General features: G+C 41.0%; 1 protein-coding gene across 2 annotated transcripts in view; it reads left to right on the plus strand.

Annotated features, from left to right (window-relative positions):
* The first annotated feature begins 370 nt into the window (after positions 1 to 370).
* Positions 371 to 24,617, plus strand: part of rassf2a (Ras association domain family member 2a) — a 33,135-nt gene continuing 8,888 nt past the window's right edge. Inside the window, exons 1-4 of one of the 2 annotated variants that reach the window (XM_073819382.1) lie at positions 371 to 590; positions 12,024 to 12,107; positions 13,431 to 13,506; positions 13,871 to 14,022. In XM_073819382.1, the coding sequence (XP_073675483.1) occupies positions 12,055 to 12,107; positions 13,431 to 13,506; positions 13,871 to 14,022 (281 nt within the window). In that variant the 5' untranslated portion in view covers positions 371 to 590; positions 12,024 to 12,054. Of the gene's footprint in view, positions 591 to 8,744; positions 8,883 to 12,023; positions 12,108 to 13,430; positions 13,507 to 13,870; positions 14,023 to 24,617 lie in introns of those variants that run through there. The other variant, XM_073819383.1, reaches the window with a different exon arrangement.

Raw genomic sequence — 24,617 nt, forward strand, 5'->3', positions numbered from 1 at the left:
ACAGCAGCCATGTAAAAGTGTGTCCATATAAAATCTAAACAGTGCAATTTTTCTAGTTCACAACTGTGTAATGAACTCTTTTTAGAGTTGTTTGTGCCTTTTTGTACATTTTGGTCACATGTTACCAATGGAGATTAAACAGGAGAAACTGTGCTTTAATGTAATATCAGATCCTTCTTTTCCTCTATTGCCCCTATACTTCAGCGGGCTATTGTTTTGGGGATTCCCCGCTGAATGCATACACTGTCCAGCGCTAAAGGAGCAGCGCGAACAAAGGGGCGTCCGCGGGAGCGCTGATTGGCTGCTGCGTTATCTGAGGTCTGTAACAGCAGATGGGGTATTCCTCCTCCTCAAACGCCCCCCTCAAACAGCGATTGTTCCCGATGCGAGCACAGAAGCTCGGTCCGAGTTGGAGTAAGTAAAGCATTGGATCGGTTCATAGCATCGCGGATGGTAAATGTGTTCAGTTTAGTGTCGTCTAGTGACCTAAAAGCAGAGATAATATCCTAAATCCTTCAGATTCAGATCTGATCTGAGCGACGGGCATCGTGACATCGGGCATCTGGAGAGCAGAGATCCACGAGAGAGGGGTGGGTGTTTGTGTGCATGTTTTCATACATGTTGTTTGTTACTCACGACTTGTTCAGACTTGGATGCTGATTTGCCCGTGGCATGTGTTTTGCAACTTTGTATCATAACGTGTAATATGAGCAGAAATTCATTGAGAATGTCTTACTGGAAATGTAATATAATATTCAGGCTTCAGATTACAATAGCATCTGTAGACTCGTGTCAAGAGAATAATATGCCACAGTGTTTTAGAGTTGTTTATGTCCCCTGTGAGATATCTGTGTTAGCGATGGGAAAGTAACTGTGGGTTCAAATGACTTGCCAAGGCATTATATTTGGCCAGATTACATAACCAGTCTGGTTTATCCAGAATAGTTCACCCAAAAATGTGAATTCTGTTACAGTTTTTGCACATGTTGTTCCAATCCTGTATTACTTTCTTTCTTCTGTGGAACACAAAAGGAGAAGTTCGTGCTTCTTTTTTTATGTCGCAACAATGAAAGCACATTAACATACTTTTGTTCATCACAGACACATTAAATTGATTAAAAGTGACAGTAAAGACATTTTAAGTGTTACAAAAGTTTCATAAAAGAATGTTAATGGAAAAAACAATGCTTTCCATGCTTTCTTAAAACAGCACAACTATTTTCATCATTAACTAAACAGCAAATCAGCATATTAGAATGATTTCTGAAGGATCATGTGACATTAAAGAGTAGGGATGTAACGGTATCAAAACTTCACGGTACGGTAATACCTCGGTATGAATGGCACGGTACGGTATTTATTGAATCATTTACAGGCAAAACAAAACTAATGAAGAGACTCGAAAAAAGTGCCAGAAGTGTTTATTAAACAGTTTACATGAATACTGAACATATCAATGGCATACAAATTAGCCATCTATCTGTAAACTTTGAAACAGGAACTTCAGTTTTTGAATTTTAATAACAAAAAATTAATAAACCATGTAAAAAAATAAAGTTTCAATTTAGTATTCTTGAAAACTCAGAAAAAATAAAAATAGCAGCCTACTTATTGCAGCTGGCCCATGTGCTGAATAAGTATTTGAGAACACTCACCTCATTCACTCACACACTCACTTATTCAGACAGAGAAACTGAAATGCATCCACACATCCGATTTAAAACCCGCTTTTACGCCCGTTTCACACATACTCCGTATACAGTGCGTATGCAGTTCGTGTGTGTTACGTACGCGGTGCAGAAGCAGCACTTTTCCTAGTTTTAAACTTAGCCAAAAAGCGAAGTGTTGACTGTAAAAGGCAAGGCAAGGCAAGTTTATTTATATAGCACATTTCATACACAATGGTAATTCAAAGTGCTGTACGTAAAAGGAATTAAAATCATAGTAGCATAAAAATCATACAAATTTATAATAATCACAACAATAAAAACAAAATTTAAGAACATTTAAGATGATTTAAAAAAAAAAACACACAGTAGACTTCATTTATATGCATTTATGGTGTAATCACCACATTTCCGTGTCAATACATGTTCATTTTACAGCTAACAATGCGCTGTCACTTTAATTCAGGGCTGCAGCACAGCAAAAAATAGACTCGGTGCGGAAACGATCGCTGCACTGCTGCAAACGCACCGCTTCTGGGACGCACTGCCGGACAGCAAACACGTGCAGTGTGAAACGCTCTAATCCGTTAACATGGGTGCGGAAAGAAATACGCAACGCATACGCACTGCAGACGGAGTATGTGTGAAACAGGCGTTAGTTTCGACCATTTCCATCTCTTTTCCTTCGCTGCTGCTAGCAGCACCTTCCATTTACGCATTATTGGATCTGTAGCGAAAACAGACCGCAAAGGATGATGGCCACGCCGGGGCTGATGGGAATTGTAGTTCCCGCAACCTCCCGTTCGCTCCATTCGCCTGAGCAAACTTTTCTCAGAAGACCTATCGTTTTATCGAGTCATGCGACCACGGTAGTATCGAAAAAATTTGCTATTGCGGTACGACGGTATTTACAATACCGTTACATCCGTATTAAAGAGTAATGGCTGCTGAAAATGCAGCTTTGCCATCACAGGAATAAACTGTATTTTTAAATATATTAAATTGAAAACTGTTATTTTAAATTGTAATATTATTTCACACTTGAATTGTTTTTAAAATGTGTTTACTTGATGATATCTTTAGAAAACATTATACTGAAAGAAATAATTGAAAATTCTGTGTTTGGTGGCGAAGCGCTGTCTCATAAATTATGGACAATTCTGTGTTTGCTGGGAAAGCGTTGTCTCATAAATGACAGAAAATTCTGTGTTCAGCGACAAAGTGTTGTCTAATAAATAACAAAAAATTCCATGCTTGGCAAGAAATTATCTCATAAATAACGAAAAATTCAGCATTTTGCTAAGAACCGTTGTCTCATAAGTAACGAAACAATTCTGTTGTTTGGCGAGGAAGCGTGTCATAACTAACAGAAAATTCAGTGTTTAGCGGCAAAGTGTTGTCTCATAAATAACGGCAAATTCAGTGTTTGGCAGAAAAGCGTTGTCTCATAAATGACAGAATATTCTGTGTTTTGTGGCAAAATGTTGTCTCATAAGTAACAGAAAATTCAGTGTTTGGTGGGGAAGCATTGTCTCATAAATAACAGAAAATTATGTTTGGCGAGAAATTGTTATCTCAAAAATAACGGAAAATTCAGCATTTTGCTAAGAACCGTTGTCTCATAAGTAACGAAACAATTCTGTTGTTTGGCGAGGAAGCATGTCATAACTAACAGAAAATTCAGTGTTTAATGGCAAAGCGTAGTCTCATTAATAATGGAAAATTCCATGTTTGGTGGCGAAGCGTTGTCTGATAAATAACGAAAAATTCTATGTGTAGTCGGGGGAGCATTGTCTCAAAATAGCAGAAAAAAATCTGTGTTTGCTGGCAAAGCGTTGTCTCAAAAATAACAGAAAATTCCGTGTTTGGCGACGAAGCGTTGTCTCATGAATAACTGAAAACTCTATGTTTGGCGGCAAAACATTTTCTCATAAATGATGGAAAATTCCATGTTTGGTGGCAAAATGTTATCATAAATGACAGAAAATTTTGTGCACGGCAGCAAAGTGTTGCCATAAATAACAGAAAATTACGTGTTTGGCAGGGGAGCATTGTAAATAATGGAAAAATCTGGTGTTTGGCGGGGAAGCAGTGTCTCATAAATAACAGAAAATTCTGTGTTTGGCGGTAGGGCTGGGCGGTATGACCGAAATTTTATTTCACGGTATGAGAAATTTTATTTCACGGTAACGATATCTTTCACGATATAGTTTATATAGGTAGTTATTCCAGAAAATGTACAAAAGGGCTTTATATAATAAACTAGAAGCTAAAGTTTGATAACAAACTTTAAACGTTGGCTTGGAGAGCCAACCTGGGCAGCCTTGGGGCAAAAGAGCCAGAGCACATGTGTGTCCGAGTTCTGGCTTCTAAATGAAACACTGTAAAAAAAAAAAAAAAAAAAGTCTTTGAATTGAGATCTGTTATCCTGTGGCCCCCTCTTGAGGACAGCATTAGCATTATTAACCACAGTAACATTTCACAGCATTCCAGAGCGCGAGCCGTCAGCTCAAGTTCTCATGAAAGCAGACGCGAGGCTTTAAGTGTTACATAAAGCAGCTAGCAAACACCTGAATGTAGCTGTTGATGTGTTCTAATGGGTGAATGGACTGAAATCGCTGGAATATTTACATTTTAAAGGCAGTCAAATTCGTGCAAATGATGTAGTTTTGTGGGCACGTACACAGAATATACGCAATGAAGAATCTGCTTTTGGTTTTGAATAAAACAGCTCACAAACAGCTGAATTTAGCTCTTGGTGTGTTCTTATGGGTGGATGGAATGAAATAGCTGGAATCTTATTATTTAAGGGCGGTATAATGCGTGCAAATTAGTTTTGTGAGTACACAGAATGTATGCGCTGAAGCAAAGGTGAAAGTAGGTAAGAGGTCACCGCTCTTGAGTGGAGTGGAATTGCTCCTTTAGAGGGGGCATTTGTTCTCAGCCAATGCAAGTCTATAGGAAATTTTTCATGTAAAAAAAATTAATAATAAATAAACTGTAATTCTGATCAGTCTAAAAAGATATAGCAACAATCTCGTGGCCAGGGCCCAGGTCTCTGCCAAGTTTGGGGCTTCTGCACGTGAGTTGGCCACACCCACTTATTTACATTTCGCGGTATACACGGAATAAAAAATTATTTTACGGTACACATTTCATTCCGCGGTAACGATATATACCGTCATACCGCCCAGCCCTAGAAAGGAAGTGTTGTCTCATAAATAATGAAAAATTCCTTGTTTAGCGGGAAAGTGTTTTCTTATAAATAACAGAAATTCAGTATTTGGCAGAAAAGTGTTGTCTCATAAATAACAGAAAATTCTGTGTTTGGTGGCAAATTGTCTCATAAGTAACGGAAAATTCTGTGTTTGGCAGGAAAGCATTGTTTAATAAATAACGGACAATTCTGTGTTTTGCGGGAAACGTTGCATAAATAATGGAAAATTCTGTGTTTGGCGGGAAGTGTTCTCATAATTGACAAAAAATTCTGTGTTTGATGGCAAAGCATTGTCTTATAAATGATGGAAAAAAATTTGTTTGGTGGCGAAGAGTTGTCTCTTAAATGATGGAAAATTTAATGTTTGACGGCAAAGTGGTGTCTCATAAATTACGGAAAATTCCATGTTTGACTGGAAAGCATTGTCTCATGGTATTTAAACCAACAGCATCATTGTTAGTGTGATAACTTGTGATTCAGACTGAAATTGGTAGTTACTTTATATATTTCTTTGTCTCCAATGAAAATAGTTCTAAAAGAGGCCAAAGCATCAACCTTTGTGAGTCACCAAGGACACAGACAAGCAAAGTGATGCAAATAGTGAAATGTCCCACTGCTGTTGGACTACTGTAAATAACAGTACTCCTGGACCAATCAGATTTGAGGACCGGGACTAAGCATTGAGTGCTTTTAAGTGCCTACTACAAATAATGCAATTCTTTCAAATCTTCTTGAGCCATATGGAAACTTTCCATGATGGTGGTTAAATGATAACAGATTTCTCATTTTTGGGTGAACTATCCCTTTAACAGTGATGCTCACACCTTCAGGTGACACATTTGAGTGTGAGCAAGTCAAGGAAACATCTGAAGAGAGTTCAAGCATGAAGAAAATCAAGGGGAAGAATGAGATTCCTTTTCTTCATCTATAAACATATTTTCTAAACTAAATCATTTGTTTTGAAAAATGTGGATTCCTTTGGTGTTCCAGATAAGTTACCAGACTCTCCTTAGTGTTTGAGATCCAAGTTCCCAGTCAGATGTGGACGTCACATTTTCCATGCAGCGGATTGTGAAGTAGCTATGTCTTCTTTGTCATACCTCATAACTCATGAGGGTTTCAGAAACACAGCAGCAGCCATCAGTAAACACTCCGACAACTGCGGCAGTGCAAGCTGTTAAACACATGAACGAAGGGAAGGAAGAAGAAAAGGAAGAGGGGAGCAGACGTGTGACTTTCAGCATTGTTGTTGTTGGTTCGCAAATGTTTTCCAGGTTGCCGTGGCAATTTTAACAATAGCCGAGCTATAGTGTTTGTGATGAGATGCTGGTTGGGGGAGGTGAGGGAATGGATGTAGGCCAGGAAACATCAAGCGGAGATCTTGGCCTGGATCTTAAAGACCGAGGTTAGTGAGCGGTTGCTTTGGAATTGAACAACAAGGGGGAACTTCCAAGCCGTGGGAAGGAAGAAAACGGACAGAATGGTGACCGTGCTTGGTTTAAAGTCATTGCAAACAATAGCGTGAACAAACACAAAATGATACTGATAGAATTTATTGCTTAAATAGTAACATGGAAAAAAGAGATTTGGTTAGTGTTGGATGCTGAAGCCAAATAGACCACCACTTCCATTCTGTCTGCCCCACTTCCACGGTCTTCCCAGCATCGAAACACATGTACAACTTCAGTGCCAAGCCACCAGACCGTCTGCGTTTGAAAAACATGTAATTATTCATAATTAGGCACTTTTATAGATGCTGAGTTGATCTTTTGGAGAACTGGCAGATTGGCTAGTTTTGGATAGTCAAAAGCCTGTGTAAAAATAGTTCTCCTGCTCGTTTTCTTTCATTTTTCATAGACTCCCCTGACACATTTAATGCTAGAGTGCACAGTTGCGTAAGCTTGGAAAAGTACATGGCTCTCGAAACGTGGTGCTCAAGTAGTTTGATGGCTGCTCCAGTGAAAAGCATGTAAAAAGTGCCTTGTATTGCAGAGACTGAAGCAGGCTCGTGTTGGATTGAACACTGGAGTTTTTTTCTTCTTTCTTTCTTATCTATGTTTTCCTAACTGACATATAACCGAAGAGCTTGACTAAAGGAGGCATTCAAAATAGAAGAAAAAGTTCAGATAAGATTGTGAAATGTGTTTTTCTTTTCCTTGTTCAGCATGTCTTGGATTGACTTCTTGGTCTGTATGTGTAGTACTGTGCACTAGAGCTGGGTTTTGACACAAATTTCACAATTTGATTCGATATAAACACACAATCAGACACTTTTCTCCGAATTGTGATATAAATTGCGAGATATAAAATCACAATTAAGATTTTTTTTAGAATTGCATGGTATAAACTCAAAATTGCTAGTTTGTCTTATACTTCTGACTTATAAACGCGCAATTCTGACTTTTTTCTCAGAATGGTGATATAAACTTGCAGTTGTGAGTTATGAAGTCAGAATTGCAAGATTTAAAGTCACAATTCATACTTTTTTTTCACAAAATTGCGTGGTATACACTTAAAATTGCGAGTTTATATCTCACAATTCTGACTTTATTTCTCAGAATTGAGAGTATATTTCTCATAATTGTGAGTTTATTTCTCTGAACTGCGACTTTGAATTGTGACTTTATTTCCCAGAATTGAGACTTTATTACCCAGATTTGTTGGATGGGATGTGTGCTTTCGTTATTTACCTTTCATTAACTGAAAACAAGCTAGACTAATCAATTTAAGAATTTATATAGTTTCCAGCCCTACTGTACACCTTGTATTACTAAGAAATAATTTTCCATGTTTTTGAAAAAAGTTGTTTTTGAACTGTTGTGCTGCTTAATATTTTTCGTGGAAACCCTAATACATTTTTATCAGGAATCTTAGGTGAATAGAAAGTTCCACAGAACAGCATTTATTTGAAATAGAAATCGTTTGTAATATTATAAATGTCATTACTATCACTTTTGTTCAATTAAATACTTTCTTTAAATATAAAATAAAAATCCTGCTGACCACAAACTTTAAAACAGTAGCGTACATGTGCATTTGTATATATTCTGATACCATTATGCCAATAGCTAAAAACCAAAACAAATCATTTTGAATGCTAACTAAATATATCACAATATTATAAAGTTTGAAAAATGGATATCACATTCAGAATTGGCACCGATATATCATACATCCATAATCTAATCAACACCTGTCATCCGATGCCTATTATCTGCTGGCAATGACTGTTGGATGCGTATCAGAGACTAATAGCTCTTCTGTAGTTCTGGCAGGACTATATTTGGGATATGAAATATTAATGTCAGAATAAGCTGCTCTGGGTCGATTGGTATTGAATATTTCATCATCTCCTGATTGCGCGCAGCGAGTGGTGTGTATGAAAGATGTGGGAGGGGCCCCACACACACACACACACACACACACTTGTGCGCTCTAACAGCTCTGCATACTTAACAGTATACGCTCTGGGTCAGGAGATGGTGGTGTTGATAAGAAAACATGCCCATACAAGAAAGAGACCATATTGTTTGCTCGTGGGATAATGATCTTGTAAAAGGATAATCGGGAGTTTTGTCAGGGATTGAATGAGGCCATTACCGCTTCCATTCGGGGTCTCAGTAGGACACCTGTGCTCTGTTTATGTGTGTTAGTGTGTGTGTTGAACTCTTGAGTTACATGCGTCCACTAAGTAGTTCTGCTAAAGTGTTTCTAAGTGCTCATAAAGTTCATATATCTATTGTTGGTGGAAGATTAATGGCAGCATGCATGAAGACATTGCTGAACTCGAGAGAGACAGACACAGGGAGATAAAGGGAGGAGGAGGAGGGCAGTGAAACCACCATTGGGGAAGTCTGACTCTGAAACCTCATGTCAGTTTCCGCTGTGCAGAGAGGAAGAGTTTAGGAGAACGCGTGTCACATGGCTTCAGCACTGGTTTAGCATTTAAAGACCACCAGACGACCAGCTGCAAAAGAGCTGTTTACAACAGAAAGAAGGTAATGTGCGTTCAGTTAAATCTTATATCTAGTTCAGGAAATCCGATGAGATAGTGAGACAGTAAATGGGAAGTACTACTCTTTGGAGTTAAATCAGTCTTGTGACATTTAGATGTGCTGGTATAGTATTTCAGACGAAGAGGAATAAATGTTGGAAGGTTTAAGGTTGTTCTTTGAAGTAACTTTTATGCCATTTTATCTTGTAATACAGAGGACAAATGAATGTTTTCTCCTGTGTTTTATTGTGTTTAAATGGATGGAAGTTGACTCACAAATGAGCATTCTCTCCTTATTTACTCATCCTCGTGTCATTCCAAACTTGTATGCATTTCTGTCTTGTGGTACACACAAAGAAATATATTTTCAAGAATGTTAGTAATCCGACTGTTTTGAATCCTATTGACTTCCATTGTATTTTTGTCCATACAATGAAATTCGATTGTCAATTGTTTTCAAAATATATATTTTTTATCCCTTTTACAAAACAGAACGTCAAACATGTTTGAAACAATATGAGGGTGTCCAAAATGGTGACAGAATTTTCATTGTGAATAAATTATCCCTTTAACGCTGGTTCGTAAAGTTGTGAAACCACATACTAGGCAGATAGACGCTGCTATTTCCTCACTTTCAGTTCCTTTAACATTTGGCTCAGTGTGAAAATGTGTCTTTAAAAACCTTGTTTTGTTAAAGTTAGATGTGGTTTGACACCTATTTTTTTTTTTTGTTTTGTTGGCATGACTTATACTGAACGTTTTGAATGAGATACAATAAAACAGCAACAGCTAGGAGTCAGATGTTGAGTAGTTGTAACAGCGGGGTAACAGTACCCCTGTTGTCCTGCACCTGTCCCTGTCTCCGGAAGCCTCTGTAAAGCCTTTCCAGCTGGTGAGGAAGGAAGCCTTAAGTAGACCAGTTTGTATTGTGCCAGCCCAGGGGAACCTCCAAACATGAGTATATGTGTCAGCCATTGAGCTGGAGAGCCGGTTGTATAGTTCACTGTACTCTTTCATCTTTGAAATTTTAAAATAAAACAAAAATGCAACATTTTCTTTGAATAATTCACACTATGGTGAAGGATTTAGGCTGAATAGCATTCATGTAGCATTTCTGTTGGCTGTTGGGGAACTAATGGTTATGAATTACATATTAGAGGTTTCTTCCACCTCTGGTTTCATCTGTAATGAATCACTAGGGACAGTACTGTATTATCCTATAGCGATGATTGTATTTCAATCAATGGCATTCCTAAAAACATAAATATATTGATCATCGTTATGACTGAGCATCAGTCATAAGCCGTTTACATGTTAAAAGTCGGATCAAATTTAAGGTATATGTTGGGGGGTGAGCCATTCTCTATAGAGATTTTTATTTGAACAAAAAACTGTAGTGCAACATGACTCATCAGTAAAAAAAAAAAAAAATACATTAATTTAAATGCTAATTTTATCAAGCACTACTCTTCAAAAGTTTAGGGTTGGTAAGATTTTGTAACAAAAATCTTTTTTGGCCACCAAGGCTGGGTTTATGCTACCAGTCAAAAGTTTTTGAACAGAGATTTTTAATGCTTTTTTAAAGAAATATCTTCTGCTCACCAAAACTGTTTTCCATTTAAATATATTTTAAAATGTAAGTTATTCCTGTGATTTTAAAGCTGAATTTTTAACATCATTACTCCAGTCACATGATCTATCAGAGTCATTCTAATATTCTGATTTGCTGCTCAAAAAACATTTATTATGTAGGTTTCTTTGATGAATAGAAAGTTCAGAAGAACAGCATTTGAAATAAAAATCTTTTGTAACGTTATAAATGTCTTTATCATCACATTTATTTTAAAGCATCCTTGCCAAATAAAAGTAATAATTTCTATAATTTCTTTCCAAAAAAAAAAAAAAAAAAAAATTATACAGACTCCAAGCTTTTGAATGGTATAGTATATAATGTTACAAAAGCTTTTTATTTCAAGTAAATGCTGATCTTTGGATCTTTCTATTCATCAAAAAGTCCTGAAAAAAATGTACTTAACTGTTTTAAATATTGCTAATAATAATGATAATAATAATAAATGATTATTGAACAGCCAATCAGCATATTAGAATGATTTCTGAAGGATCATGTGACACTCAAGACTAGAGTAATAATGCTGAAAATTTGCTTTGATCACAGGAATAAATTACATTTTAAAATATATTCAAATGGAAGGCAGTTATTACAAATAGTAAAAATATTTCAAAATGTTACATTTTTTGCTGTACATTGAATCAAATAAATGCAGGCTTAGTGAGCAAAAGCGCTCAGAACATTAAAAATCTTAAACAATCTTTAAAAACTTTTGACTGGTAGTGTATTTAATCAAAAATGCAACAAAAGAGTAATATTATAATATAATATTTGAATATTTTTAGTGTGTGATTTATTCCTGTGTTGAGATTATCTGCACCGATATTAAGCATTTTTATGGTTATCGGTATTGGTCATTTTTTAAAAACCAATTTGTCGATATAATACTTTTAAAGCATTTTTAAAAAGTTTTTGTCAGAGTCCTTGTTATTCTTAATTTTAACATTAATTTTCATTTTTACACCAGACATATATATCGGTTCAAAATATCGGTTCTGGTCTTCAAAAATAATTTTAATAGGCTGATTTGCTCTTCATCAAAAACAGTTGCTGATGAATATTCTTGTGGAAAAAAGTATACTGTAGGTAAACTCAAAGCTAACACACATGGACTAAACTTGACAAAACTTATGATTTCATGGGGTCTTTAAATTTGTTGATGAACTGTTTTTGTCTGTTTCAATCCCCTCATTCATACCAGCATGTGCTGCATGTCTATTCTGGTCACATCCTCATGAATAGTTTACTTTCAGCTGTGACTTGCAGATGTCGACATCACATGGGTTTGTGTGATATAGAACAGAGCATCAGTCTCTTGTCAAGAGATATCGAAAACACATGAGCTGATATGCATACTTTATTTTGTTTGTTTTAAGGGTTTGTTGTTCTCTTACATTCCTCATGCTGTGACCTAGATACCGAAGAGTTAATTCTTTGATGTTGAAACAAGAAGCAGAAACATTCTCTCTCGCTTTCTCTGTTCTCCTCTCTGTTCCTCTCTCTCTATCTCTCTAGAGTCCTTCCATGCAGTCGTGGCTGGGATAAAATGGATGACAGAATTGACGGTGTGCGGGTTGGGGAGAACAAATTTATCAGCAAGTGAGTATAAATCTTACACCAAAATCTTACTGAACCCAAACTTTCAAACGGCAGTCAATAAGGTAAATTTTCAGGTTTTATTAATAATGATACTTAACTTGAATATGCATACATTCATATCCAAATAAGTGTATGAGCAAATACAGTTGAAGTCAAAAGTTTACATACACCTTGCAGAATCTGCAAAATGTTAACTATTTTGCCAAAAATTTTACCTAGTATGACAAAATGCATGTTATTTTTTTCTGTAGTACTGACCTGAATAAGAAATTTTACATAAAAGACGTTTACATATAGTCCACAAAAAAAAATGATCCAAGAAAAAGTTCAAAAGTTTACATACACTTGATTAGTAAATACTGTGTTGTTACCTGAATGATCCACAGCTGAGTTTTTTTTTTTTTTGTTTAGGGATAGTTGTTAAAAAGTTCCCTTGTTTGTCCTGAACAGTTAAACTGCCTGCTGTTCTTCAGAAAAATCCTTCAGGTCCCACAAATTCTTTGGTTTTTCAGCATTTTTGTGTTTTCGAACCCTGTCCAACAATGACTGTATGATTTTGAGATTCATCTTTTCACATTGAGGACAACTGAGGGACTCATATGCAACTATTACAGAAGTTTCAAACGTTCACTGATGCTTCAGAAGGAAAAATAATCCATTAAGATCTGGGGGTGAAAACTTTTGAACAATGAATATGTGTAAAAAAAAAAATTCATATTTGTTTATTTAGTATGGCCCTTCAGAAGCTACAGAAGATACTTACATGTTCCTCAGAAGACAAAAAAAGTTTAATTTACAGCGATCTTCATATTCAAATTGTTTTTCCCCATGGCTTTTAATGCATCGTGTTTTTTCCTTCTAAAGCATCAGTGAGTGTTCGAACCTTCTGTAATAGTTGTATATGAGTCCCTCAGTTGTCCTCAGTGTGAAAAGATGGATCTCAAAATCACACAGTCATTGTTGGAAAGAGTTCAAATACACAAAAATGATGAAAAACCAAAGAATTTGTGGGACCTGAAGGTTTTTTCGTAAGAACAACAGGCTGTCTAACTGTTCATGGCGTATATATAAATATATGTAAACGTCTTTTATGTGAAATATCTTTTTCAGGTCCGTACTAAATAAAAGATAACATGCATTTTGTATGATCCCTCTTATTTTGGTAAAATAATTAACGTTTTGCAGATTCTGCAAGGTGTATGTAAAATTTTTACTTTAACTGTAAATCACAACTTTTAAAATGCATTTTTTATTTAATTGTTCTTTCTTTCTTTTTTTCAAATATTACATAAAATGTTAAAGAAGACAGTTTTTTTTTCTTAGGAACAACATTCTCTCTCATTTAAAGACCTACAATCTCTACTATGACGGAAAGAACCTGCAGCTACGCCACAGATTGGTAAGAAAGAGTTTTACACTCAATGTGTGGCAGGTGGGGAAGCATTTGACCCCTTCTGTGCTTTCTCAATTATTCACTATTGTCTGGGGAGTAATAACTGTCTGTGACTGGAGGGGTTGTGTGTGGGGGGGTGTTCACACAGGGCTCCTTTTGTGTCTGTAAATGCTGCTTGCTCAGGTGCTCTGGCTGTGCCAAATTACTGACAGATTTACATATGCTAAATGTATCATTTATCAGCCTCATTTATTTTCATTCTCATTTATTCGATCTAATTATTAGCTCCATTATGTATCATCATGTGTTTTTGTCAGGTAACAAACTCAAGTGTGAGTATATATGTATGTTTTATATATTGTGCCCGCAGGAAGAGGAGGAGCTGATCATAGAAGGACTTCTCAATATCTCATGGGGTTTGCGTCGACCAATCAGGCTTCAGATGCAGGATGACCACGAGCGAATCAGACCTCCTCCCTCCTCTACCTCCTGGCATTCGGGGTGTAACCTTGACAACCAGAGGTCAGACAATAAAGCAAACACACACATATATTTTAATGAGCTCGTTAACTTCCTATATATTCAGTATATGTCAGTATACTGATGTAGAGAGAAAGAAAGTACACGAGAAGAATCAGCATATATATTCTAAGCACAAATCCAAGAAATGGTTTATTTTGCTTCTCAAGTACATATACCCTGTTTAAGAGGTCTCTTATGCTCATCAAAGCTGCATTTATTTTATTTGAAAAAAGAAAAATAAGCAGGTACATAATGAAATATTTTAGAGTTTAAAATAACTGTTTTCTTTTTTAATATATTTTTTAAATGTAATTTATTCCTGAATTTTCAGCATCATTACTCTAGTCTTGAGTGTCACATGATCTTTCAGAAATCATTCTGATATGTGACCCTGGACCACAAAACCAGTCATAAGGTTAAATTTGACAAAACTGAGATATATACATCATATGAAAGTTCAATAAATAAGCTTTCTATTGATGTATGTTTTGTTAGGATAGGACAATATTTGGCCGAGATACATCTATTTGAAAATCTGGAATCTGAGGATGCAAAAAATCACAATACTGAGAAAATCACCTTTAAAGTTGTCCAAATTAAGTTCTTAACAATGCATATTACTAATCAAAAATTACATTTTGATAGGTTTACAGTAGGAATTTTACAAAAAATCTTTAATGTAACATGATCTTTACTTAATTTCCTAATGATTTTTGACATAAAAGAAAAATCAATAATTTTGACCCATACAATGTATTTTTGGCTATTGCTACAAATATACCCCAGCGACTTAAGACTGGTTTTGTGGTCCAGGGTCACATATGATGAGAAAAAGAGACATTTATTATTATCAGTGTTGAAAAAAGTAGTTACAACTTGTGGAAGTAAAAGTCTTTATCAACTTAAATGTCTTTAATGTCACTTTTGATCAATTAAATTTGTGAATTAATATATTTTATAGTGCTGGGCAATGATTAATCGTGATTAATCATGATTAATCGCAGCCAAAATAAAAGTTTTTTTTTATTTTATTATTATTTTGGATGTGATTAATCATTGCCCAGCACTACTTTTTTAGAAAATATCTTACTGACCACAAACCTTAAAAGGTAGTATATATGACTGATAAATACAGATTAATAATTTTTTGCAGTACAAAATGTTCAGCCATTAAACATCACTTCAAAAAACAAAATTGTTATTAATCAGTTCTTATTTTGTAGCTTATCAACCAAAGCATACGAATATTACCATCATCACAGAAACCAAGATTCATTTCATGAGCCCAGTTCTTTAAACTCAAGTAACCTTGACACCATAGCAGCTGAGAGCCTGCTTTGTTTCCTGATTTTGTTGCCATAGCAACTCTATCCTTGTGATGACCATGCTTTTGGCATTCCATCAGCTGAAATGTTTTGGACGTGTGTGATATAAATAATTCACGCGTTTCTAATGTTTTGTGGTTTTGATCTCTTCTTGTCTATTTTTGCCTCATGGTTCTAAATGGGGACTTCAAAAGAAGAACTATTTATATCTGAGCGCTCCAATCCCAATATTGTTTTCAGCACCTACTGGGGGTCGGTAAACAGTGTGAAAAAGCTGAGAAACTGAGCACTTGCAGGCCAGAATGTAATTGATTATGTTAGCTTAACAAGCGGTTGCCAGACTAATCTGATTTTACATCTGGTATGTGTTTACATGCATGACAGAACAATTATGACTGGAATTCATTTAAAAATTGTTTTGGTATCAGTTGGACAAATAAGATTCATTTGGACGATTCTAGGATTTCAGCATTAATATGGACTGATGCTGTTATCGGGTTTCAAGTGCTTTAAGATCTTTAAGCATATGCATTAAAAGAAGTTATGTTTTATTAATCACTTAGATCATAGTTGGACAAAATAAGGAAATACATGGTTTTAAAAGTTTTTTAACAGTTATAGCGCCACCTGTGGTCTAATCTCCATAAAACTTTACATGCTTGTTTAGAATCATCTGACACATGTGCTCTTAGCTAGTTTCGTAAAGTTTTGAGTTTTCGTTTATAGGCTTTTGGGTATATTTGGACACACCCCTTTTCTAACACTCGCATTAGCCTATAGCTACCCAAAGGGTAAAGTTTTTTTTTTTTTTTTTTTTTTTTTTTTTTGATAATTGTTGATCTAGAGCAGTGGTTCTCAAACTGGGCGATGGAAGGGGGTACGCAAACTAAATGCTGAGCTTTGCCATTCTTTTAATTCTACCCCAATTTAAAGTAACATTAAAATTGAGCATGTATTTCTGAGAAGCAAAATGATGCTTTTATTTTAAAACAGGAAATGGGGAGTGTGGTAAACAGTCAAATTACATCAAATTACCTCATCTTTTGCGGTCTGACTGTATCCACACCAGCAGCGTGCGTATGACAGGATGCCCTCAGAGTATGCTGCTTTAGCAAATCGCGCTGTTGTTCATTGTGTCTTTAAAGTAGATTTTTAGCACTTAATAGCAAAGAACAAATATTGATACAGACTGTACATAAAGATCGATTTAAGAAACTCTCTTCGATACAGAAACATGCCCTGTGCAAGTTATTTTTCATGTTTAAAATGCAGTTTTCTCTGAATATCCAAACAATTGCAAATGTTGATTTTATATAACCGTTCAACAAAAAGGTAATGTTAAGTGAGCATTTTACATCTTAAATGTAGCCTATATTTTAAACACAATATTGTCAATATTGTTTGTTATATTTTCAACAAAACAATAGTTTCAACGAAATCCGCAACAGAACTGGTGTGTGTCTCCAAGCAACAGTGGTGTTTCGCTAATGACGAAATCTGCAGCTTTGAACGATTTGGAGAGTCAGTGAACCACAGCCATTTGCTTCCTTACCGAATTAATGAAAGATGCGACGCCTCACTGACTTGCCGCCACCTACTGGCGATTTTAGTTGTAAATCTAATAAAAAAAAATCAAAACATTGAGAAAAATCAACTTTAAAGTTGAAAATGAAGTTCTTAGCAATGCATATTACTAATCAGTAACTAAGTTTTAATATATTTACGGTAGAAAATTTACAAAATATCTTCATGAAACATGATCTTTATTTAATACCCTAATGATTTTTGGCATAAAACAAAATGTATTAGTTTGACCCATACAATGTATTTTTGGCAATTGCTACAAATATACCTGTGCTACTTAAGACTGGTTTTGTGGTCCAGGGTCACATATTAAAAATTCACTTAATAGAATGTTAAGAATATGACATAAAAGATGCCTCTATAAAAGGTAAAAATTCACGTGTAAATCAATTTAAAGAAGGAAATTTGATCCCTTAATGGAAAAGGTGTGAGTGCAGTCTAAGTGCGACTGTTGGAAAATGCATGCTTGAACCCCTAGTGACATCTGTTGTCATTTTGGTTATTGAAGGATGCATTAAATAGGGTGACCATACGTTCTCTTTTCCTCGGACATGTCCTCTTTTTGGACATTCCTAAATCGCCGAAAATGTCCGGGATTCAGCTTTTGCTTTTTACAGTCACCATTTATTGTGTGCGTTTTTGCATTAAAGCCTTGCGCGGGACTGTTTTGTCTTTAAAGTAGATTTTTAGCACTTAATAGCAAAGAACAAATATTGATACAGACTGTACATAAAGATCGATTTAAGAAACTCTCTTCGATACAGATACATGCCCTGTGCAAGTTATTTTTCATGTTTAAAATGCGAGCAAGAACGCAGTTTTCTCTGAATATCCAAACGATTGCAAATGTTGATTTTATATAACCGTTCAACAAAAAGGTAATGTTAAGTGAGCATTTTACATTTTAAATGTAGCCTACATTTTAAACACAATATTGTCAATTTTTCTTAATCCCGCTCCCGCAAACATTCTAATATTGAATGTATCACGGGGTCGCTATCAATATGCGGAATATTTAAATTGCTTTGGATGCAGCTCATGTTGGATGTAGAGTTGCTAAATCCGCAATTTTTTTCCACGGAATCGGGCTGATTTTAAACTGTTGCGGCAGGTTGGTTTTCAATTTTGGAGTTGACTTCACAGTTACGTCACTTGCAGCTGCGCGCGCATAGTGGTTGCAAGAAAAAACACTTGTAACAAGAGAAGGTAAATGGATAAAATCCATAAAGTAAGAGAAAAAATATATTTTTGTGCCTTTTGATGTCAAAATTGGAATGCAAATAATTTTTTTATAGATTACTATCATCAAAGACGCGATTTGAAGATAAACGCAGATGTTTAAACGAACATACTATGGATGAAAACTGCTATGATTGCTCTACTTTTAAAGCATGCTTTAAAACTACTTTTAAACAATAGGTCTACATAATATTCACATATGTGACCCTGGACCACAAAACCAGTCATAAGGTTAAATTTGACAAAACGTCTAGGTTACGAAGGTAACCCACGTTCCCTGAAGGAGGGAACGGAGACGTTACATGGGATCTCGCCTGAGAGACCGATCATCTCTGAGCCTTATATAAAAAGGCCAATTGCAAATTGGCGAGTGGACGTGCGCGTCGGCCACTCCCCCGTACATACGGGTATATAAGATGGCGGCGCGCATCACTCAAACAGGTTTTCGCTGAAGAGCCGTCAAGCCGGCGTCAGCGCGACGCCAGGGGCGTGGCAGGGGAATGTAACGTCTCCGTTCCCTCCTTCAGGGAACGTGGGTTACCTTCGTAACCTAGACGTTCCCCTTCAGTCGAATCACTTCGACGTTACATGGGAACTAGCCCTATGGAAAAGGCCACGACCCTGACGCCGCGTTACGCAACAACTTCACGTGCTGACAAGTATATGTGCCGACAGGCGAAGTGTAACGTAACCTTCCCAACGCCCTGAGGCCCAACAAGGGGGCCCTTCCAGGGATGCCAGTTGTACTGAAGCATGGGTTGGGGGGGCGGCACATGAAATCTTTACATGTGGAAATGAGAATAATTCAATATATCCATAAAGGTTTTTAGGGATACACGAGGGAAACAGCGGTCTCCTCCGCTGGAATAATAAAAAACTAAGCCACAACCTGCGGGGCGAAGGAGACCCAGGCAGGATCACAGTGCAGGGCTACTCCGCGCCTAGCCCTGACTGCGGGGCAGGAGGACCCAGGGTTCGCCGGAGGGAACATTCTGGGAAATAGCGCACGGATCCATGTGGGAATGGCGCCGCAAGCCGACACCAGCCGGTCTTCCCGCTCACCTGTGAGTCCTTATATTAGGACACGGGAGAACGGCCTCTACGCAAGGTTGTAGAACCAAGCGAAGGTGGGGTGTCGCCCAGCCCGCAGCTTCCGGTTTTTACATCTGCTGGTGAGGTGCCATGAACCAAGGATCACGGCTGTCCCTGAGTATAACAGGGAGAAGGCATCTACCACCCAGTTAGCCAACCTCAGTTCGGGGAGCATTCCCTTTCTGCTGAATCCCGAGGCAGATGAAGCTGCTGGTGCGGCTGAAGTGCCGAGTGATTCAAGTTTCACATATTTAACGACACAACATCGCAAGGCTGGGTCTGCCTCCTCCGGGGCAGAGCTTGCAGGTTCACCACCTGATCGCTGAAAGGCGTGGTGGGAACCTTGGGCACCGGGCCGGGGTCTCGACGGTAACGTGGAAGACGCCGGGCCCGAATTTCTCGACACACTTTGCTGGCAGAGACGCATGTAGGCCCTCTTAATGGGAGCCAGGGCAGTCAGGAGCGCTGTCTTAATGACAGGAATTTTAGCTCGACTGAGGCTAGTGGCTCCGATGGAGCGACCCGCGGCCCTGAAAGGCGACGGGGAGGTCCAAGAGGTATGAGGTGCGTGCTAAGCACCTCCGAGGAACCTGAGCTTGTCGGTACCCCACCCTCTTAAAGGAAGCCAGGGCAGTCAGGAGTGCTGTCTTAATGACAGGAATTCTAACTCGACTGAGGCCCATGGCTCCTAAGGAGCAACCCGTGGCCCTGAAAGGCGACGGGGGGTCCCAGAGGGTATGAGGTATTTCTTGACAGAGAAAACTTGTAGGTCTCCTACCCTCTTGACGGAAGCCAGGGCAGTCAGGAGCGCTGTCTTAATGACAGGAATGCTAGCTCGACTGAGGCCCATGGTTCAATAGGAGCGTCCCACGGCTCTGAAGGCGACGGGAAGGTCCCAAGAGGGTATGGGGTGCGTTATGGGCACCTCTGTGAAACCTCACGACCAGAGAATGCTTACCTACTTTGCTCCATCTACTGCATGTGATATGTGGCGAAGCCGCGGCATATACTTGGAGTGTCGAGGGGACAGCCTGCGCTCAAACTCTCCTGCAGGAAGGGAAGCATTACTGCAATCGTGTATCTCTGTGGGTCCTCTCTTTTTAGCGAGAGGAATGCCAGCAAATAGACCTCATCTCAGTGCGTAAGCCTGCCTGGTCAAGGGAGCTCAGTACCGAGTGATAGTTGTATCACGGCCTGTGAAGGCCGGAGAGGTCTGGGGTGTCAACCTTTCGTGCCCTACAGGGAGGGACTGCCGCGAGGGAGAGGTTACTAAGACCTGAGTCCGGGTGGGCCATCCTTGTAGCGCAACCAACAGACTACTCCTCGTCCTCCCTGGACTTGCACAGTGTCTGTGCAAGGAGGCTCGCTGGGGAAGGGCGTACTTGGGCCCCGGAGGTCAGCTGTGTGCCGGCGTTACTCTGAAAGAGGCAGCTGGCAATGAGAGGAATCGGAAGACGAGCGGATGTTGCTGGCCTACCGATATACTCCAATTAGCTGCGTCACGGGGTGGAGTCGCCATCCTGCAGGTGGGTGGACTGCCGTGAGAGCCGATAGACTGCACGGTTGAGTTTTCCTGCTTCAAGAGAATGGCAAGTAGCAAAATCTGCCACATTGGACTCCATGGGAGCAGATGGGGAGGTTGTAAGCCTCCATCGTACATGGCAACCCAACCCGAGGTAAGCCACGGGCTGGCTTGTTGGCCATACTGCGGGAAAACGCCAGTCCGGAGTGAGCCGAGATGCCATGCCCATCATGGGACTCGATCGTGCTGAAGCGGTCTCACATAAAACAAGCTTAGCGGCTCTTAGCGGCTAGAGCTGTCATGTGCCCCAGGAGCCTCTGATTTTGAGAGGGACCGCTGTATTGTGTCTGATTAACTCAGGGACTACAGCACTGACTGCGCGCTCTATTTGTAGTAAGGCGGGCTGTCTTGTCGGACCGAGTCGGCTCCCTGACCGAGGAAACGAATCCCCTCGGCTGGCCTGAAGGACCAGATGGCGGGGGTGCCGAAGCACCAGGTCCCTATGCTCGCACAACGGAACTCACGAGTGGGCTATACAAAGCACCAGCCGAAGAGACGGTTGATGATGCGAACTCCTGTCTGCCGAAGAGGGGACAGGGGAGCTCCCATGGCCTGAAAAAAGGCAGGAAGGAGGGGGACTTGCCAAATGGAAGCACCTCACGCTGAAGAGCTCGACCCCCGGAGCAGACCGCCGAGGGGGTGTGCGTCGGGGGGAAATCGAGACGCGACAGCGGGTGCTCTTCAGGCAGATGGCTGCAACCCAGCCCTGGAGACGGAAACATACCTGTATGTGCTTCGTCGTGAGCAAGTGTGCCGACAGCCTGAAAGGGATCGGAACAGAGCTCCATCCAGGGCGGATATTAACCCACCACACTTAACTGGACACGTGAAGTCGGGACTGAGAGATCCCGACCTCGTCCCGGGGGAGGGACAGGCTGGATCGCGTCCTTCGCCAGTAGGAACGCGACCTCCGCAGGCAGAACAGAGGCACGCCTGCCCGAATAAGAATGTAAGGGGTACCTCTGAGTCTGGGCGGACGCCTGGGCCGGGCCGTACCGTCCGTATCAACCAGCGTAGTGGTATCAAGGGAACGTTGACCGACGTGACCGTGGTGGGGCAGCCTAGGGGGAGACAGGGAAGGGGACAGAACCCAGAAGGATGAGCGTCCTGGGGAAGTGTCTAACTGCACTAAGCAGTGCTTACCTTCTTCCCTGGATCCCGCGCTGGCGAAGACCAGCCGCGAGTCTGGTTCCGAGGAGTGTAAGTGCTGCTCAGGAAGGAAACTCGAGGCCGAAGCCAGAGGTGAGAAATTTGCTCTTTTTGAGAAAATGTGGGTACCGTCGACCGTTGGCCGACGGCAGCATTGAAGCACACAGTGGCTCCCGGCCCTCCACCGGGAGCGGGGAGCGTAGATGTTAGCATCCCCTAAGGAGCAGTCTCAATCACCTCTGGAGGCCCGCGTCAGGGACGTTTCGCAGTTTTCTTGCGAGTGTTTCGGGCCGGTCCCTGTGCCGCGGACGGCGCCACTCTCCTGTGGCTGGCTCTGCGCTTGCGGGCCCTTCTCGCCGACCTGGCGTCGTGGGCCTCCGCAGGGGGGCGAGCCGTAGATGTTGCGGCCGCAGGGGGGCGCCCTCGGCGACGTGCAGGCGGAGGCGGTGCCTCCGGCGGCGGGATGGAAGCATTGCGGCGGGGCAGGATGTGAAACGCCTCCGTCTGTCTCTGGGCTGCCGCGAACTGTTGGGCAAAATCCTCGACAGAGTCGCCGAATAGGCCCCTCTGGGAGATGGGAGCGTCGAGAAAGCGTGCTTTGTCGGCATCTGCCATCTGGGCCAGAGAGAGCCACAGGTGTCGCTCCTGGACCACAGCCGTGGACATCACCTGACCAAGGGCCCGCGCCGCGACCTTCGTCGCACGAAGGGCGAAGTCGGTGGCAGCGCGGAGTTCCTGCATCGTACCTTGGTCAGGACCACCCTCGTGCAGCTGTTTCAACCCCTTGGCCTGGTAGACCTGCAGGGTCGCCATCGCATGCAGGGCCGAGGCGGCCTGGCCCGCAGCGTGAAAAGCGCGGCCCGCAAGGGCGGACGAGCGCTCACACGCCTTGGACGGGAGACGCGGCCGGCCCCGCCAGGTGGCAGCGCCACGCGGGCAAAGTTGCACCGCCATAGCGCGCTCGACCTGGGGAACCGACGCATACCCCCTGGCCGCCCCGCCATCAAGGGTGGCGAGGGGAGAGGAGCTGGGCAGCGGGTGAGATGAAGAGGGCGCCCGCCAGGTCTTAACCAGCTCCTCGTGCACCTCCGGGAAGAATGGCACCGGGGGAGGGCGAGGCGATGCCGCCGGAGCCGTCCCCAGGAACCAGTCGCTCAGCCGAGAAGGATCGGCCGAGGCCGATGGAGTAACCATCAGGCCGATCCCCCTGGCGGCTCGGAGGAGCATAGCCGAGAGCTCGGAGTCTGCCTCCGACGGGGCAGCAACCGCGGAGGGGCGCCACGCCGCCGGAAGAGCGTCCTCACTCCCTGACTCTCCCTCTGACGCAGCGTCAGACATCTCTTCCTCCTGTGGAGCGCCAAAGGAGACGCCCAGCCCGGCTGGCGGGGAGGCGTACTGCTTTGGCATCTCGACGGGGGTATGCTGGCGGGCGGAAGACCGCAGGGCTTTTGGAGCCGGCGGAACGTTCGGCACCGTGACTCGAAATTCCCCCTCGTGCCTCGCCACAGCGGCGGAAAAATTCCGCAGGCCGTGGAGCGCGAAGGGGGGCCTGCCGCGAGCGAGCGGCGAGTCCTCAGCATTCCCATGGTCATGCTTTAGCAATGAATGCATGAACCATCCGTGAAAGCTGCCTCAGCATGTTCGATGCCCAGACATGTGAAGCAGCTTTCATGTCCGTCCAGAGAGGTGAGGAAACTGCCGCACCCAGAAGCGCACGGCCGGAAAGCCATTCTGAAAAGAACGTCTTTACACAGCCTGTAGAAATTGCTCTTTTAGTCCCGGTCTGCCCAGGGAGGAAACCGCGGCACCACTGTGCACTCAATGGGGCTTGCTCGCTGGAAAGCAGGAGGCTTTTATGGCCGTGAAAACGGCCGCCCGCGGACCCCGCTGGCGGCGCCGAGAATTCACTCTTTCAGTAAAGCTTTGTTTCTTATTCGATCGGCGCACGCCAGCAGAGAAGAACAGCAGGAACGTGAAGTCTTTCTCTTTGAAGATTCTTCTTCTGAGAAGGGAAGGCTTGAGCATGAAGGCTCTGAAAGCGAAAGTCTGTTTGAGTGATGCGCGCCGCCATCTTATATACCCGTATGTACGGGGAGTGGCCGACGCGCACGTCCACTCGCCAATTTGCAATTGGCCTTTTTATATAAGGCTCAGAGATGATCGGTCTTTATTTATACATCATATGAAAGCTCAATAAATAAGCTTTCTATTGATGTATGGTTTGTTAGGATAGGACAATATTTGACTGAGATACATCTATTTGAAATCAGAAATCTGAGGATGCAAAAAAATCAAAAAGACTGAGAAAATCACCTTTAAAGTTGTCCAAATTAGGTTCTTAACAATGCATATTACAAACCAAAAATTACATTTTGATATGTTTACAGTAGGAATTTTACAAAAAAATCTTCATGGAACATGAACTTTACTTAATTTCTTAATGATTTTTGGCATAAAAGAAAAATCAAAAATTTTGACCCATGCAATGTATTTTTGGCTATTGCTACAAATATACCCCAGCGACTTAAGACTGGTTTTGTGGTCCAGGGTCACATATGCTGTTCATAGGGGATGTATTATATTAGCCCTACAGTTACAGCATGAAATATTATTACTATTAACAT

The sequence above is a fragment of the Garra rufa genome, chromosome 15 (assembly GCF_049309525.1).
Source record: "Garra rufa chromosome 15, GarRuf1.0, whole genome shotgun sequence".
Lineage (NCBI taxonomy): Eukaryota > Metazoa > Chordata > Actinopteri > Cypriniformes > Cyprinidae > Garra > Garra rufa.